Below are 18,656 nucleotides of genomic sequence, written 5' to 3' on the forward strand. Positions count from 1 at the left end.
GTGGTTCTGGAAGCTGAAAAATCCAAGATCGAGACTCCGGCAAGTTCTGTGTCCGGTGGGAATCTGCTTCCTGGTTCACAGATGCTGTGTTTTCGCTGTGTCCTCACATGGCAGAAGAGGCAGAGCACTCTTTGGGGTCTCTTTTATGAGGGCGCTAAACCCATTCATGAGGGCTCCACCCTCATGACCTAATCACCTGCCAAAGCCCCCACCTTCTAACACCATAACCTAGCACATTAGGTTTCAACCTGTGAGTTTTACAGGAACACAAACATGCCGTTTATGGCTACCTCTGTATGCCTGCCTTAGCTTTGGAGTTCAGATGTGATGACAGAGAGGGAGATGGGAAAGGCAGGAGTAAATGAAACATCTTGGTGCCAAGATGATCACACAGTAAATCACAGCTCATGCCATTTGCTCAACAGCCCTGCCAACAGGTCCGGACAGCTATTATTAGTTCTATTTTACAGCTGAGAAACACAAATCCAAAGAGGGTAAATGACTTGTTCAAGCACATCTGTGACAAAAACTCAGATGTTTCCCCTCAAGTTCAAGTCCAGGACTCTTTCTCTTCTCATCTTCATCCTCCTAAGCCCTGCCTTGGTAATCTTGTGAATCTTCAGCCTTAAAGTTTCATAACATTCTCATGAAATAATTGCTCTGATAACTAAGAATCAGCACAGTCTACATTTTAGGCACCAAAGTCCTGAAACTCAGAGAGGTGAAGAGCTCTGGCTTAAAACAAAACCAAGTTCTCCCAGCTATAGGACAAAACATGGTCCCATCCACTGGGACCATGCTGGAAATGCATAATTATTAGTTGTATGGATACAGAATCATTTTGGATAGTTTCCCAGTGAAAAATCAATGGCGCAGTCACAGTGGCCATAGGTGCAGGACGAGGCAGTGTTGTTGGCTGACATTAATCGCTACACAGCCATAAAAGAGAAGGCTTTGTACTTACCTTGGTGGAGCACACTGACTCAGCAGAGGGAAGAGATATGATTCCTATACTCCATCATCTGTATCCACCCAGGGACTCCAAGATCAAAGGCAACATTTAACACCAGTGTGACTGTCAGCTTCTGAAGACAGACACATCTGCAGCCCATGCTCCCTCTCCCACTCAAACCCAATCTACTGAAATCAGTCCATAAGAAGGCAGGAGACGGGCTTTAGTGTCTGTTAGTGTCTCCCCTAAGAGGCTAGATGAAGCAAAATACGTATGTGCTAAGTTGCCCTCAGTTGTGTCTGATTCTTTGTGACCCCATGGACTGTAGCCTGCCAGGCTCCTCTGTCCACGGGGATTCTCCAGGCAAGAATACTGGAGTGGGTTGCCATGCCTTCCTCCAGGGGATCTTCCTGACCCAGGGATCGAACCTGTGTCTCTTATGCCTCTTATATTGGCAAGTGGGTTCTTTACCACTAGCACCACCTGGGAAGCAAAATATGAGACTACAGTAAATGAGATCTACTCTTACTATGAGCAGACATCATTTCTGTGTTGCAGTCTTCAGATGTCAGTGTCACAGCCAGTACTCAGCCTAGATGGAGCTTAAAAGCATGATCTCTGAACAGACAGCCCGCATTTGTATCTGAGGTCTGCTGCTTAGGGTCTGTGCAGTCCTAGGCATGTTGTTTAACCCTTCTGTACCTCACTTTATCATCCCTGATGTGGGAATAATAAATAATAACACCCACTATGGAAAGTTATTGTCAGGACTAAATGATTTGCTACATATGAAACACTTAGAAATGGGAGCAAGTATAAAATCTGCTGGGCTTCCCAGGTGACCCTAGTGCTAAAGAACCCACCTTCCAATGCTGGAGACATAAGAGACATGGGTTCGATCCCTGAGTCAGGAAGATCCCCTGGAGGAGGTCATGGCAACCCACTCCAGTATTCTTGCCTGGAGAATCCCATGGACAGAGGAGCCTAGTGGGCTACAGTTCACAGGTTTTCACAGAGTCAGACATGACTGAAGCAACTTAACACACACAAGTCATAAAATCTGTGAGAATAAATATGAAATCAGTGTTTTCTCTTCCTGTCTACCTATCTTGCAGCTTTGGAAGTGGTCTAAACCACTTAGATCACTCAAAGTGAGGCACCCACTAAAGTCTCTTCCAGCTCAAAGCTTCCCTGGCTCTGTGTCAGGTTTCAGCTACATCTCCAAGAGTAGACCATGGACAGGCAGCACCCGTGTCATCAGGGAGCTTGTTAGAAATGCAGATTCTTCTATGACATAACATACTCTCCAGGTAATTTTTAAAGTTGGAGTAGCATTGTCTCAGAATCTTCTCTTTACTGAGAAACTTCAAGCTAGATGCTCATATTCAGTCAGGAGCCCCACCCATGGGGCTCTTACCACTGTACCTGCAGAGACCAATGGAGAAGGAAATGGCAACCCACTCCAGTATTCATGCCTGGAGAATCCCAGGGACGGGGAAGCCTGGTGGGCTGCCGTCTGTGGGGTCGCACAGAGTTGGACATGACTGAAGCGACTTAGCAGCAGCAGCAGCAGCAAAGACCAAACGTCTTCATTGTTCCCTTTGACTGGCAGATCAGTTGGAAGCAGAGGGTTTAGAGGGATTTTTTTTGTTCTTCAACACAACCAGCTCAGTCGTTTAAGAAAAGAATGTTATTTATTTATTTTTAAAAGATTTTTTGATGTGGACCATTTTTGAAGTCTTTGTTGAATTTGTTACAATATTGCTTCTCTTTTATGCTTTGGTGTGTTGGCCAAGAGAAGTGAAATCTTAGCTCCCTGACTAGGAATCAAACCTGCACCCTCTGCATTGAAAGGAAAAGTCTTAACCACTGGACCACCAGGGAAGTCCCAAGAGTGATATTTAGAGTGAGAGGACAGTCCTGGCTGGGGCAATTCCAGGACTGATGCATGGAACTGACCCTGGTGACACAGATGGTAAAGAGTAGGCCTGCAATGCAGGAGACCCGACTTCAAAGTGGGCATGGCAACCCACTCTGGTATTCTTTCCTGGAGAGTTCCATGGACAGAGGAGGCTGGTGGGCTACAGTCCATGGGTCACAAAGAGTTGGACACAGCTGAGTGACTAACACTTTCAGTTCTTCCTGCATGGGGCTGAGTTTTTGCCCCTAGTTTTCATATCATATGATCTTAGATCAGATTTCCACCTCCCATCCAGTGTTGTGGTCCAAATGAGTTTGTAAACTAGAGGTTGCAGCTGTGTGATGCAACCTTGGGGGATGGCCTCTAGTTGCTTTTTTTTTAAAATTTGAGTCTAGCTAAGCTCATGAGGAAACTCCGAGAAGTCATTCTCTGACACGAGGAGACCATTAGGCAATAAAAATTGGTCAATAGTGTTTGCTAAGTTTTCTCAACATTCAAGCTGTTAACCATAAGTAATCACTGCAGATTTCTAAAGAGGAAAAAAGAATAAGTGAATGGACTTTGACATTGACCTCGAACTCTCTCCCCACTCCTGTGTTTCATTGCATGTATTTATTCCAGGCTCTATCCCTTTTATGATCAACTAACATAAATATAAAACACAACATTTCTAATGTGCACTTCTTTGATGTTCTGTAGGGCATAGTTCTTGTCCAGTTACTTCTTGAGCAACAGTGAAACCACTACTTATCCAGTTTTCTTCCCAAGCTGAAAAATGTTAGTCAACACACAGCCTTCTGATACATTACAGCATCAGCATCTCTTGGATCTTCTATTTTTTTTAAAAATAAATCTTTTAAAAATTATTTATTCTTTTTTTTTTTTTTTTTTTTTTGGCTGTGCACGGACTTTCTTTAGTTGCAGAGAGTGGGGGCTACTTTCTAGATGCAGGTGCACCGGCCTCTTGTTACAGTGGCTTCCCTTGTTGCAGCGCATGGGCTTTATGGTGAGTGGGCTTCGGTAGTTGTTGTACGTGGGCTTAGTTGCCCTGCAGCATGAGGGCTTTTCCTGGACCGGGGATAAAACTGGTGTCTAGCCTGCATTCTTACCACTGGACCACCAGGGAAGCTCTTAGGTCTGCTTCTTAAGAAGTCATTCTATTGTAGAGGCACAACGCCGTTCCAGTTCTTATCACCCCACGACCTGGGGGTTTCAGCAACCCTTTGGCCATACGTTTGATGGACCAGCCTGCTTCCTCGGCTGTGTACATACTTCCATTGTCATAGCAACACCTCTCAAAGACTTTTATCATAACATATCCTTCATGCCTTTGACAAAGACCTTACTCTGCATCATTTTGTCTGTTCTGTCAAAGCTGAATGTCTCTCCCCAGCCACCAAGCTATTTGCTAGCTCTGCCACCCACTATATCAAGAGAAGTCTTCATTTTCGTTTCCATTCCAGAAAACTCATGTGCCATTTTCATCACTCCACTTACCTCATCCCACCTCCAGTGCACCACACATGCCCCCGACAATGCACTTCACTCATCCCGAGTTCTTCTTCCTCCTTTCCTTCCAGTTGTCTTCAACTACTGTGGCAGAGTTCTTACTAAATATTGCCTCCTGTCCCCACTGTCCTTATATGCCCTGCTACTGCTGTATCCACACTACCTTGCTTTGCAAATACCTCCAAGCAATCTCCATATATAAGTTCTTATTAGGTAGTTTACTAGTGAAGATTGGAGGCAACAGAGAACTTCCCATTGCTTTTGTTAATGCTATACTTGCGGGACCAGTTCAGAGAGTTGAGGTTGGTAGAATGAACGCTCAGCATGAAGTGGGTGCTCACTACATGTTATTCATCGATGGCAAAAAAATAAGTTGCTTGATCTTCTGAAGACAACCAGGGCAGGAAAAGCAGTTTGGAATCCTCCTCAGCAAGGCATACTGTAGAGAGCTCTAAGGAGACACAATTAGAAACTGTCTTTTCTATTTTCATGTAAATGGTGAAAGCACATATGTGAAAAAATATGAGGCTGACTGTGGCTTTTTGGATGGCTGCACGCTCCTCTTCTGCTCTGAGTGCTTACCTGGTTTGCATTACGATTTCCTTCCTTGTTGGAAAATGACATAGACTTTCTCCCTTTCTTTGGAAGAAGTAGGACCTGTTGGAAATCTGAGGCTCCAGGATTGAAATGCAATGGGCTTGGCTGTAGTGCTCTGTAGTGCATTTCTTGACAAGTCCTGAAAAGACTATTGAATTCTGGCCTGAGCTTTTTTTTTTTTTTTTTTTTTTCCCTGCAGTATTTGGATGGGGTTCAGCTGCCATGTTTGGCTGGATTGAGTAATCAAAAGAGTTGTTTTTTGTTTTCTTTCTCGACAGTCTTATGTACAATTTCATCCTTTAGAGTTCAAATGGAATATTTTACTGCTAATGCAAATACAGTAGAGTCATAGCTCTTTCATAAACAAACAATCTGTCTTTTTAAATGACGTGGAAACAGGCAAAAACATAAACTGATCGTGTGATCCTGATAGAAAACCTGCCAGGTAGGTGGTGAGTTTACTAGGGGATACCAAGTTGCATTGGAGATTTTTTTTTTTTTTAGTTAAACACACATTTTGGATGAACTTTTACTTAACTGTAGAAATTTTTCCCTCTTTTGTTTGATACGATAAATGTACTGTGTCCATCTTTTCTGCACTGTTTGTAGCTGGTGTGAGTTTGGTGGGCTAGGAGTTTTGATGCTCTCTAATCAAATTCAGAGGGCTGCTGGCCTTTAATCTACTTCATCTCTAAAATTCTAGCTTTAATGATCAGACGAGCCTGCAGTTTTTTCCTTTGTGATTAAGAAAGGGAGAAGCCGAAATGTGTTTATTATTCTGCAAAATACCTGAGATGATAGGATCCCCAGTGCTGCACTGTGTCCTGGAAATGAGAACTGGTCCAATTACAGACTCCTCAAGCCAAGGGAGGGACATTAACAAGTCAGGGGGACAGAGTGGCATCATGTGACGTCACGTGACGTCAGTGGGTGATTGTGCAGTGCTGTCTGCTAAACAGTGCTGGCCTTGTGCCTTTCAGGGTCCCTGCAAGTCATGAACAAAACCAGAAGGATTATGGAGCGTGGCGGGGCCACCTTCACCAATGCCTTCGTGACCACGCCCATGTGCTGTCCCTCCCGCTCCTCCATGCTCACTGGCAAGTACGTGCACAACCACAACATCTACACCAACAACGAGAACTGCTCTTCCCCCTCCTGGCAGGCGGTGCACGAGCCTCGGACGTTTGCTGTCTATCTGAACAGCACCGGCTACAGAACAGGTAAAGGGAAACTTCCAGGCCTTCAATTCCATGAATTCTGGTAACGCATCTCAGAAAAATGCACTATGTGATGAAATCTGTGAGCTTCCAATCGGTCCCTAAATGGAAGGAGCTAGACTTATCTCCCTCTGCATCCCTTATTTTTCTCTCTGATGACTGTCCCAGCTAGAGATCCCTTAGAGAAAAGTCAGAATGATTCTCAGTGGACACGTGAGGAAAAAGTTGTCCCCATCAGTGCGTGCGTGTGTGTATGCTCGGTCACTAAGTCATGTCCTACTCTTTGCAGTCCTATGGACTATAGCCTGCCAGGGTCCTCTGTTCCATCAGAGCACCCAGCAACTGGAATTTTCCAGACAACCTGCAACTGAAGAGTTTCTATCCCATGAGCCTGCTTACCTCAACCGCCCAAATTTCCAGGTCCTGGTGCCAACTGAGCACATTCTTGCATGCAGAGCACCTATCCCAGGATCTGGGACACAATAGATTATCAAAATTATTTACTGAATTCATAAATAGCTGAATGAAATAATCCAATGAGGTGTGCTTTATTAATTCACCTATTTACTTACTCATAATTAATAGGATTCCGCTTTTCTTTAGCTTCATTGTGGTTACTTTTAGATCTCAAATGTTCACCCTTATTTTCCAGGAAAGGAGGGCATCCCATGGTACACACTTTATCACCATTTAACCTACATAGATGAGGGGTGTGGTTAACTGGTGTCTTGCAAATTAGGGACCTCCTTCCAGAGAGATCATAAACATCATGCCAGTCGTTCTAAGAAATAAGCAAGGCTCCTTCCTGTATGATTGACCCAAAGCCTTTATTCACCAAGCATTTAAATGCTCTTGTTAGGTTTTCTGAGCATTTCTTTTTTTTTAATTTTTATTTATTTTTTATTATTTTAAACTTAGCCACATGTGGCCAATAGCTACCATATTGTATTAGACAGCACAGTTTCCACTATCTTTGGGGGAGTGGAACCATTTTAATAGAATTAGGAGTGGGAAAGACATAGTCTGAGCATTTTTTTAGGAAAGGAAACCCAGATATTGATTGAGGGCTGTAATGGAAAATAATTTTTTCAGAACCAACTAGACTTATTCAGAAGAACTCCAGGTGTCATCATTAAAAACTTGGAAATGATTTTCAAGTCTACAGATTCTCTATTCTGAAGACTTGAAAGGATTTTGGATAAAGGTATTCTCTTGGAAAAGACTCTGATCCTGGGAGGGATTGGGGGCAGGAGGAGAAGGGGACGACAGAGGATGAGATGGCTGGATGGCATCACTGACTCGATGGACATGAGTCTGAGTGAACTCCGGGAGTTGGTGATGGACAGAGAGGCCTGGCGTGCTGCGATTCATGGGGTCACAAAGAGTCGGACATGACTGAGCAACTGAGCTCAACTGAACTGAACTGATTCTCTCTCAAATCTCTTCTAAAAATGAAATTAATCTTTCTCGCTGGATTTAGGAACTATGTGGTCATTGGCTTCTGTGCAGAACACCTTGTGGGCACTTAATACTTGTTATTTATGGATGAAAATACTGACTGTGGAGATGATAGCATTGTCACCCGCAAACATCTCAAAGCCTCCACTCCCAGAAGGAACTCCTCCCATGAGCCTCAAACATGTCTGCTTATGCTTCAGAAAGAAACTAGGTTACTCGGAGAGCCTTATCCTGAGTGTTTTCCCACATAAGTGGTTTAAATTTATAGCACCTTTCATCTGAGAGCTCTAAAGCAATTTGCAAATCTCTCCAACATCCCTGTAGGATTCATAAACAGCAAATGTACTTGGCTCCATTTTATAACTGAGGTGAGGATTTCAAATACTGTGTGACCAGCTCAGAAGCAAAATCAGAAATGGTCCCCTGATGCCTGACTCCTGATTTTGACCACCAAATTGTGTTTTATTCATGGGAAGCATTGTGTGAAGTCAGTGCCTTTCAACTCTCACTGTCCCTGTAACTTAATTCCTATTAGCAGAGACAGAGTTGGAACCTAGGGAGTTAGAACAGTCGTCATATCCAGACCAACATGGTTGGGGTCTGTCCTAGGAAACAGAGATATGGGTGACAACAAGAACCCTGCTGAGACTTAGAGCTGTTGACTACGGCTTACGAATACATTTCAGGGCCAAACCAAGAAAGGGACGAACGAAAAGAAGTCTGGAGAGAGAGTGAACAGTGGTTTGGCTATAGTTGACAGTGTTTCATTGTGTACTTGAAATTTGCTAAGAGGCTAGATCTTGGGTGTTTTTATCACAACAGAAAATAATGGAAACTACTGAACATGTACAGGGATGAGTATGTTGATTGGCTTGGCGATGGTTCCTGTTTCACAGTGTTTTTGTACAGTGGGCCTTTGGGTTATAAACCTTAGCATTTTTGATTGTCAGTTATACTTCAGTAAAGCTGGGCCATCAGAAAGAAAGGGGAAAAATCGGAAATTGATATTTTGTGCTTGCTTCCTCTGTACCAGGCATTTTAGCTGAGTTTTCTCACCTAATCCCTGAAAGGATTTACCCGTATTGCCAGTGAAGAAACAGAAACTCAGGAGAGTTGGTCTGAGGTCACAAGCTCATCAGTGACAGTCTGAATCTAGCACACTTGACTCCATCTTTCTTCTTCCCGTTACCTTATTTCCTGACCTATATTTCTATCATGCCTCATTCCGAAGTGCCTGATAGTGACACATAAAACATAATAGGATACAGAGCAATAAGGACCCTGTCCAGTAGAAATGGAGGGTAGAACCAGTTCATATCAAGGCACAAATAAATATACAAACCACAGACATGCCACAGAATTGTGGAGAAAGGCTGCATATTTGAAGCTAAACTTCCAGATGGCAAAAGCAAAAATGGAAACGCCATCTAGTACAAAGTTCATTGGGTCACCAAGAAAAAACAAATCTGTTGCTTCTAAGAAGCGGAGTGTATTCTGGTACTTGTTTAAATTATCCTATGCTGTATCCATCCTACAGTGGGTTACGAGAGCTTGAGTAAACCTCAGAGATCATTTCGTTCAGTTCTCCTATTCTCAAATGGTAAAGAATCCGCCTGCAATGGAGGAGACCCGAGTTCCATCCCTGGGTCGGTAAGGTTCCCTGGAGAAGAGAATGGCAACCCACTTTAGTATTCTTGCCTAGAGAATCCCATGGAAAAGCAGCCAGGTGGGATAGTCCATGGGATCACAAAGAATCATATAGGACTGAGCAACTAAGCATATACAGATAAACAAACTTAAATATTTCACAATTGTTTTTTTTTTTTTTATTTTTACTTTTTGGCCACACCACCCAAAAGGTGTGGGATCTTAGTTCCCTGACCAAGGGAAGCACAAAGTGCTAACCACTGGACCACCAGGGAAGTCTCATCAGATGAACAAATTTAGACCCACAAGGTAAGAGGACTTGCTGAAAATGACCCATCTGATGTTCTGCTAGGAAGCGTGAGCAACAAGACCTTGGTCTTCGGGGCTGTTTCCAGTATAGTACCCTAGCCTTGTGGGTTATGTCTAGGAGGAAACTGCAGACAATCAGCCTTTCCCAGGGACAACTAGCAGTCTCATGGTGCAGTCCATTGGGCCTGCTTCAGTCAGTTCTCTTCTTCAGGAAGAGGAGATTTGCTTCTGGAAAGTAACTCATATTCTGTAGCCAACCTTCTTCCCTGGGGTCTAGAACTAGGTAATAATGGAATTTACAGTGAGTCATTCTACAAAGCAAAGGAATTCTTTAAGGAAAACAGGACTTTTCCAAATGCTTAAGATTTTTTCAAACACTCTGCTAGGAATAAAAAATGGATGATATGCACCCAGGAAAATAAATTTTGAGAGTGCCCTCTAGTAAATCGGAAAAGGTAAAAATTGGAAGGCTAAAACAGCAGTGATAATAAGCTATATAATTTCAATTCATCTTTAATGGGAAAATATTGATATGTCTCAGACAGTTAGGAAGCAAAGATGTCTCTGTGACAATAATTACCAATCCAGCCAGGGACAGACTCATTTGAAAATCTACAAATAAGCACATCAGGATGATAGACATCTCAGGAAATTAAGAGAATTGGTGTGTAGGTTTTAAACCAGCATAATTATTTATGAACCACTAAACTAGTGGGGGGGAACGAATGTATAAAGACTTTATTGTTTTCCTAACAATAAATGCATCCTTTAGAACATTTAGCTGAGAACATAGAAAAAATAATGACGGAAGCTGTATTATACATAAAGATCCATCTAGCGAGAAGCACAAAGCAGTAATCAGTTTTACGAAGAATAACTCAGAGAAGACAAACTACTGAGAGGCTTATTTTGGGAGGTATCCAGAGTACATAGATTTAAATGAATTGATCCAGTATTGTACTTACCATTGTATGACATTATTTTCTTTTTTCAGAACCGAGGCATATTTTTGGACTGACTATAACCTAAATTTTTCTAACTTTACTCATGGAAAATATGACTTCACAACAGCTTAAATGTTTAAGAAAGGAAAATACAATAACATTTCTATTGCATTTTATGTTCTAAGTGAAGTGGTAACAATATTGTATTATCTATCATAAAAAGGAAAATTCTACCTGATTATCCACTCAAAAATTTTTAGTTTAAATTTCTTTTGAGAGTAGAGACATGAATGTAAGACCTGGCATAAATTTTAAAGTGACAGTAATAATCCATAGTTGAGAGGTAACATCAAGTATTAGGGGAAAAACCCTGAACCAAATGGTGGAGAACTGGAATCACGTCCTTACTCTGCCTTGAACTTATTTCGAGAACTTTTCCAGGCCAGTTTTCTAACCTATAGAATGCAGAGATAGGACTAGAGGGATTGCTTAGTTCTCTTTCCTATCCAAAATTATATTGTTATTTTATTATAATCACTGTAATCATACTGATTCCTTTAAAAATGGTAGTGCTCAAATTATAATCATACCGCAGGATTTGTAAATTCACAGGTGAATTAAATTTTAGTCATACTAATTCTGCTTCACATCACTGGGGTGGAAGGGACAATATTTAATAAAGACCTGCAATAAAATTATGTAAAGAATTATTTTTGTAACAAAACACTGCAGACAAGTTAATCAATTTTCATGTGTCTTTTTACATTATAAAATTTACTTATGTTACTTATGAAGTGAAATTAAAGTTGCTCAGTCGTGTCCGATTCTATACAGTCCCATACACTGTAGCCCGCCAGGCTCTCTGTCCATGGAATTCTCCAGGCAGGAATACTGGGATGGGTTGCCATTCCCTTCTCCAGGGAATCTTCCAGACCCAGAGATAGATCCTGGGTTTTCTTCATTTCAGTCAGATTCTTTACAGCCTGAGCCACCAGGAAGGCCCCATGTAATATAAAGTATATATTTAGTATATAAATATATAAAAGAATATATATATATAAATATATATATAAGTATATAAATATATAAATATAAAGTATATATTTATACTTTTATACTTATACTTCTTATACTCATAAAAAAGTATATTTATTCTCTAGTATGAGATGTTTTAAAATGTATTAATAGAGTTCAGTAAAAGTAAAACAAACTAATATTCTTATTTTTATGAATGATAGTATTATGAATTTTTGATAAGTACCCAAAAACAAGATGTAGCATACTACCAGTTCAGTTCAGTCGCTCAGTCGTGTCCGACTCTTTGCGACCCCATGAATTACAGCACGCCAGGCCTCCCTGTCCATCACCAACTCCCGGAGTTCACCATAGTATGCTATTAATTGAGTCACATTATCCTTAAAACTATAGTAGACTTTGATCCATAAAGAGATATAAAGTAAGATTCCTGTCTTTGCTAGACTTCCAGTCTAGTTGGGGAAACCAAACTCATGTGTATGAGGTGACATAAGAATAAATCATAATTTTAACTTGATTCAAAATCATGTAAATTTATAGTTATTATTAGTGAAATCCTGCCACCCCAAATTGAATCATTGCAAGGAATGAGAGCTCAATTAGTACATTATTTGTTATATTAAATAACATTTGACTTCTCTACAGCATCAGAAATCTTTTGTATATGTAGTTACTATTGCAAATCTTAAAATAAAAGCTTTTGCCTCAAACAGTTCAAGGAAATTTTTCTAAGTGTTGTGTAACAGGTAGTTTTGGACAGAAGTAGTGTTGACTGAAGTCAACAGTCATTACGGTCAGGTCTTTCTGATCTTTCTCTCTGTCACCCAACCCCACCTTCCACCTTCTAAACAGCTGTGAAGGAAAGTGTTTAATGGCCCAGAGAAGAGAGGAGGGGTAGATGGTGTGCTAGTGACATTTTCAGACAGTAGTTGAGTTGAATTGCCAAAGCTAAAGGATTGAAAAACTTCAAACGACATGTAATATAATGGCAATATGGGCAAGAAAATGAAGTTCACCTTCGAGATGGAGGAAGAAATTTAGTGCATCTGGAGGAAAATAATTAGAATCCCAGATAATCAATTGCAGAGCACTGCCAGGAAGTGTTGTTGAAAGAGGCCAGGGGTAATTACAAATGAGCCTCAGTGTTCGAAGGTGACGCTAAAGGCTGAGTAACTTGACACTGCCAACACTGGGTACTGCCTCCTGATGCACAAGGTCCCGTCTCCCTTGGAGCCAAGAGTGATGGGTGAGGACACATTTGGAATAGTGAGTACATTTTTTACACCCCATTAACACAAAGACATGGAAAACCTGGAGGGAGTTCTGAAGTGAATAACAGGGACTATTAAGAGACTTAAAGGAATTGTTTATAAGGGGAGGATTAAGGGAAAGGGCGATAGCCATGGCAATGGGTAGAAAACAGTTCTAAATAACCTAACGAGTAAAACAATGAGGAAAGGGCAGGAATGACTTGGCCTGGCTTCCTTGAGAGGGGGGAAAAAAAAACAGAGAACAAAACTAAAAGTAGCAAGAAAAAAAATCTGAAAAACTAATTAAGCAAGAAAATGTCAGCCAATTGGGAGAGAATTTGTTGCTACAAAAATGAATCAGATTAGGGGAGAAAACTGTGTAATCTCACCAGCGATGTTTTCAGATGCGCAGGGCAGAACTCTAGAACAGAATTTCCTTGCACTTCAGGAGGGTAAGTTATTTAAATCAGAACCCAGAGTTGAAAAGCTAATGATCATGGTGATGGTAATCATAATATTAGGGCTACCCAGGTAGCTCAATGGTTAAGAATCTGCCTGCCAATGCAGGAGAATTGGGTTCCATCCCTGAGTTAGGAGGATTCCCCTGGAGGAGGAAAGGGCAACCCACTCCAGTATTCTTGCCTGGGGAATTCCATGGACAGAGAAGCCTAGCCAGCTACAGTCCATGGGGTCAAAAAGAGTCAGACATGACTTAGTGACTAAACAACAAACAAATATCATAATTTTGGGTTGGCCAAAAGGTTCATAAGATATAGAAAAACCTGAACAAATTTTTTGGCCAACCCAGTACCAGCAGTGGCAGTACTTAATAAGCCTTCATTATGTGCCAGGTGCTGTTTTCAGTGCTTTACATATGTATTAATTCATTTTCATCCTCACAATATCCCTTCCACTATTATCATCATCTTCTTCATGGTTTTCCAACAAGAGAATTGGAAGTAGAGAGAGGTTAAGTAAGTCACCTCTGGACATGTAATTAGAGAGTAACAGAACCAGGATTTGAACCCAGGCAGGCTGGCCCCAGGCTTTATATTCCTAACCACTATGATCTTTTATAAAAAGAGGGAAAGATGGGGGGAAAAAAAAAAACCCTGAGGATGAGGAGCAGGCCAGGGGAAAGAGCTGGGCTCTTAATTATCAAGTGAAAGGCTTCTGGAAACAATCCCGTTCTGAAGTCATGCTGGTGGGGTGTGGCCTTGGTCTGCTGCCTGGGACTCTTAAGTCCCGTTACATTTTGTCAGAAAGAAAAATCATCTGTGGTTCACTGTGAGAAGGTGGTTAGTCTCTGAAGATGAGAACATCTCATTAGAATTCCTACAGCTCATAGGAAGTTCAGAGGGAAATCCTGAGTCACAGTTGACGTGAGGGCCTCTGACACTTTGTTCCATGCCTGTCTGTCTGCTGAGGGGCCCTGGCAGAATTCTCAAGCTGTGGATGTTTGACTAAGGGATCACCTGATTTATTCAGTCATTTGCAGATTCAATGTATAAACATTAATTCAGCAAGTAAACAAACATTGCTGTGTTCCTCAGACTTGAGTCAACTCTTCAAAGAAAATAAATCCAAAGAGAAGTATCAACTTTTGCACCTCTGAGGCTCTACTCTATGAAAATATTTTGACCAAATTAGCTTTTTTGAAAAATCATAACTCAATTGAAAACACAAAATTTAACAAGTCCAGAACTTGTAGAGTTCCAAGAATATATGGGGGTCCATGAACCCCAGTTTAAGAAACTAAAATTAATGGAGCCCCTAGACTACATGCTAGGATGGGAGGAGAGTGCACACAGATGAGATCAAGGCAGTGTTTGTCTGAAAAAAACCTTACAGTGTAAGGGATATTGGCTTCCCCAGTGGCTTAGCAGTAAATAATCTGCCTGCAGTGTGGGTTGGGAAGATCCCCTGGAGGAGGAAATGGCACCCCACTCCAGTATTCTTGCCTGGGGAATCCCATGGACAGAGCAGCCTAGTAAGCTACAATCCACGGGGTCACAAAAGATTCAGACTTGACTTAGCGACTAAACAACAACATAAGGGAGATTAGGCTTATACGTGAACATAACTTCCACAAGAAAGGATAAGAATGCGACATCAGAGCCACAGAGATCAAGTCCTGTGGAATCAGCGCAAAGACTGGGAGTGAAATGGCATCTGTTCTGGCCTGATGCATAGAGAGGGAGACCAAGAGAACAGCACAGGCAAAGGTGGAGAGGTGGAAACCAGAACACCTAGAGGCAACACAGTTGCTGGAGAGAGGTACGCATCACAGAGATGTGTAAGATGGGGTTGGAAAGAGAGGGATTTTGTCCAGACAAAAGGAAGGCCTTGGATGGCAAGCTGTTAAACTCACTGTGATTCTTCATCCAAGATTGCGAGAAGGTGGTGTGACCTGAGCTGGTCTTCAGGAAGCTGATGGTGAGAGTGGAAAGACCCTGGAGCATGCATAGGAGAGATGGTCAGGAATCTGTGGGCCCCCAGGAGGGGTGTCAAGTCAGAGAAAGAGTGAGAGGTCCCAGAGCTCTGACCCACTTAGAGCCTACAGGCAGCAGCTGCTGCATAGCAGGGTGAGTGAAGGGGTAGGTGAGGCAGGGAAAGCGCTGGGTGGCCACGCCTGGTGAGTGATGATGCCACTCCGAGAATTAAAGGCTTTCTAAAGAAGTACATGTGCAAGGGAAAGTTATTCATTCCATTCTGGATGATTGCATTAGGAGCAAGAAAAACAATCAGATGGAGATATTCTACTGGTGGTTATATATCAAAGATAAAATCAGGCTAAATAGAGATTCCATAAAGACCCAGGAATGAAATATGTTGGATAAGTTTGAGATTCAGAAACATGTGCTTTAAGAGCAATACCAATAAAGTGCCTGGATTCCAGGATCTGTTTTCATCATTCCGAGCCTGTCAGCTAAGAACTTTCTTCATGCGTGTAAGTGGAGGCATCTGTAATGAAGCCAGAAAGTGGGTTTGACATGGAAGGCATCTGGTTGAGCAGTGGTGTGTTTCTGGCACATATATCAATTCTTCTGTTTTACTGTAATTCTGTGAAAATTAGTCATCAAGGTTGTCACGACATGCTGCTAGAATTTTTGATTATCAGTAATAAGCACACATTTGTAAAATATACACAATGCAAACAAGATGACATAAAATACATGTGACATAAAGGCACTGACCACATCCCATAGAAACAGAGTTTATGAAGGTTCTTTGACACGGAAAATATGTACTGTCCTGATAGGCAAAAACAAGGACAAGTTTTGCAGTAATGTTTTTGTAATTCACAACTTTCAAGCAATATGTTGGAAAACTTACCCCAAAGACAACTTTCAGTACTCCACATCTCACTCTGGCTACTTCTCTGAGTATTATATAAACTTAACGAAAAGATTCATTCTGCTTTTATCCTGGAAGGATCACAAAAAAATACATGCATTCAAAGTATCATGAACCTGATGGTGATTTTATTAAACTATACTATATTTATATAAACTATCCATGTACCTAGGCACTATTCTTATTTATTCAAAAGGAAAATATATGTGGGGCACTTTGCCAAAGAATCAGAGTATTACGTGAATGTTACCTTGGGATCCAGTGTTACCTAGGTTAACTTTTGTTTCACTGTCTTTTTTCCAAGACGTAATTTCATGTTGATGCATTTAGTTATGATTGATCATTTCATATGAGAAAATAACCCTTCTTTCCCCCTTGCAGCCTTTTTTGGAAAATACCTCAATGAATATAATGGCAGCTACATCCCTCCTGGGTGGCGAGAATGGCTTGGATTAATCAAGAATTCTCGTTTCTATAATTACACTGTTTGTCGCAATGGCATCAAAGAAAAGCATGGATTTGATTATGCGAAGGTAATTTTCAGGCACTTTTACACTGCATCAATTTACTTCATGCATAATGGGAGAAAGTCATTTTCAGTATGTTAGCCTGTCCACGAGATTGGCTTTCTATGTTCTCACAGTTTTAGAATGAGAAATTTTAAGATAATTTTAAACTCCAGGCAAGAAAAAGGCTCTCAGGGAACACTGACTTTGAATAGTGAGTTTTTTCCCCCCTCATTAGGATGAAAGGCAATCAGGCTTTGATGAAAGTGTTATCAAAAAAATCATAGATGCCTCCACTCTGTCTTGTGATAATTTTTGGTTTTCCCCCCTCTAGAAGACTTGTCCACATAATCAGATGTTCATCTTGTACTGTTTTGCTTCTCATTAGGGTGAGAGTATGTTCTGTCTGTGGCTTCAGATTTAGATGTAAGAATAAGAAAAGACAAGTGCAAAACTCAAAAAGTTGGGAAACCACATTCGTTGCTTTTACCACACTTTGATACTGACAAGGATACCTGCCCACGGCAGCTAGAGTCCACAAAACTCTGTAAGGCAGTCAGTCCTAGAATTTCCAAATCAGTTCATAGAAACTGAAGTGAACAGGTCCCAGAGTTCTCTAACAAATGGATCCCAGATTAGACTTTTTAAAATCTACACAGCTTTTGTGATTGCCAACTTAAAACGATTTCCAGATCGCAGGAGCGGAGGGGGAAACATCTTTAAATTTAGCCTGCTAATTAGCCTAAAATACCCTCTTCCCTCCTAACCATGTCCATCTCTTCCTCATTTATCTAAAAGAAGCTGAGAATCTGCTCCAACTAGCATAGATCTCTGTGAAAAAGCCATTGGTAGAAATCAGAAAGAGGAGACTTGATCTAATTTTGGCACATCGCTATCCTTATGCTTGGCCTGATTTGAGCTCAAGGGACTTGGTGGGGGAGATAAAGTGTAAGTCTCCTTTCATACCCTCCAGAAAACAATGCATGCAAATGAATTCACAAACATTGCTAATAGGTTTCCAAACTCATCAGAGTTGAGAGCTGGCAAAAACCTTGGAGGCAGGTTTGAGCAATGCCCTACAAAGTGCACTAATTGTCACTGCTCCCATTTTTTATCTGTGGGGATACTTGTCATGCTCCTTGTTCAAGCTATTAACCTTTCTTTCCCTGTTGTCCTAAGGAGAGCAAAGTAATCAAGATTCCCTCCAAAGACTAAATCAGCGTATCTTGCCCGTTATCACAGCTGATTAAGTGACAAAGACAACTGTGTCGAAAAGAATATAGATCTTTTTTTTAGAAAGAGAGGAAAGGAATGAAACAGACACTTCCATGGAAGGAGGTGATAACCTGTGGGCTTGTCCTAAGAAGGACATGTGACAGAGGCTTGATCCCTTGGGCATGGCTTTGCAGCTGTTCTGATCCTTGAATCTACATGCGATTAGTCATGCCTAAAAGCCTCTGACAGTGCACATTGCCTGAGAGCTTTCTGAATAAACTTTATACTGGAGTTCCAGGCCAATGATACACACTTAGAGGAAGCAGGTGTTTTCAGTTTTCATCTTTTCTTTTTCATTCCATCTCTTCCCCCGCTCCCCCTTATAGTCTTGCATCAGCCCCTTGGATTATAGATTAAATTGTTCTATTAACAAGTCAGGCTCTAATCCCAACAGCTGGATCATTTTAGTTGTGCAATTAACAGAGTGTAATCTGCAGGAAATCAACTGCTCCCCATATTGAGTGTTTCAGATAAACTAATTTATAGAATATTGCCCCTTTTCCCTGTGCATCCAGATTTTGGTCATGACTTTCATTGGCAATTATTGTGTAATTCTAACAGGTGAATTTTTAATTTCACGATAAGATTTTTTTGTGTGTGTGCATTTATGCGTGTATGTGTGTATGCATGTGTGTGTCTGTATGTGTGTCTGCAACTGTGAATTTGTAGTGGGCGTGGG

At 41.3% G+C, this 18,656-nt stretch overlaps 1 protein-coding gene across 2 annotated transcripts in view; it reads left to right on the top strand.

The window, feature by feature from the left end:
• Nucleotides 1–18,656, top strand: part of SULF1 (sulfatase 1) — a 92,961-nt gene that overhangs the window by 10,457 nt on the left and 63,848 nt on the right. For both annotated transcript variants that reach the window (XM_052651433.1, XM_052651432.1), the window contains exons 3-4: nucleotides 5,960–6,199; nucleotides 16,578–16,729. In XM_052651433.1, coding sequence (XP_052507393.1) covers nucleotides 5,960–6,199; nucleotides 16,578–16,729 — 392 coding nt within the window. The remainder of the gene's footprint in view (nucleotides 1–5,959; nucleotides 6,200–16,577; nucleotides 16,730–18,656) is intronic.

Source organism: Budorcas taxicolor, chromosome 14, assembly GCF_023091745.1.
Source record: "Budorcas taxicolor isolate Tak-1 chromosome 14, Takin1.1, whole genome shotgun sequence".
NCBI lineage: Eukaryota > Metazoa > Chordata > Mammalia > Artiodactyla > Bovidae > Budorcas > Budorcas taxicolor.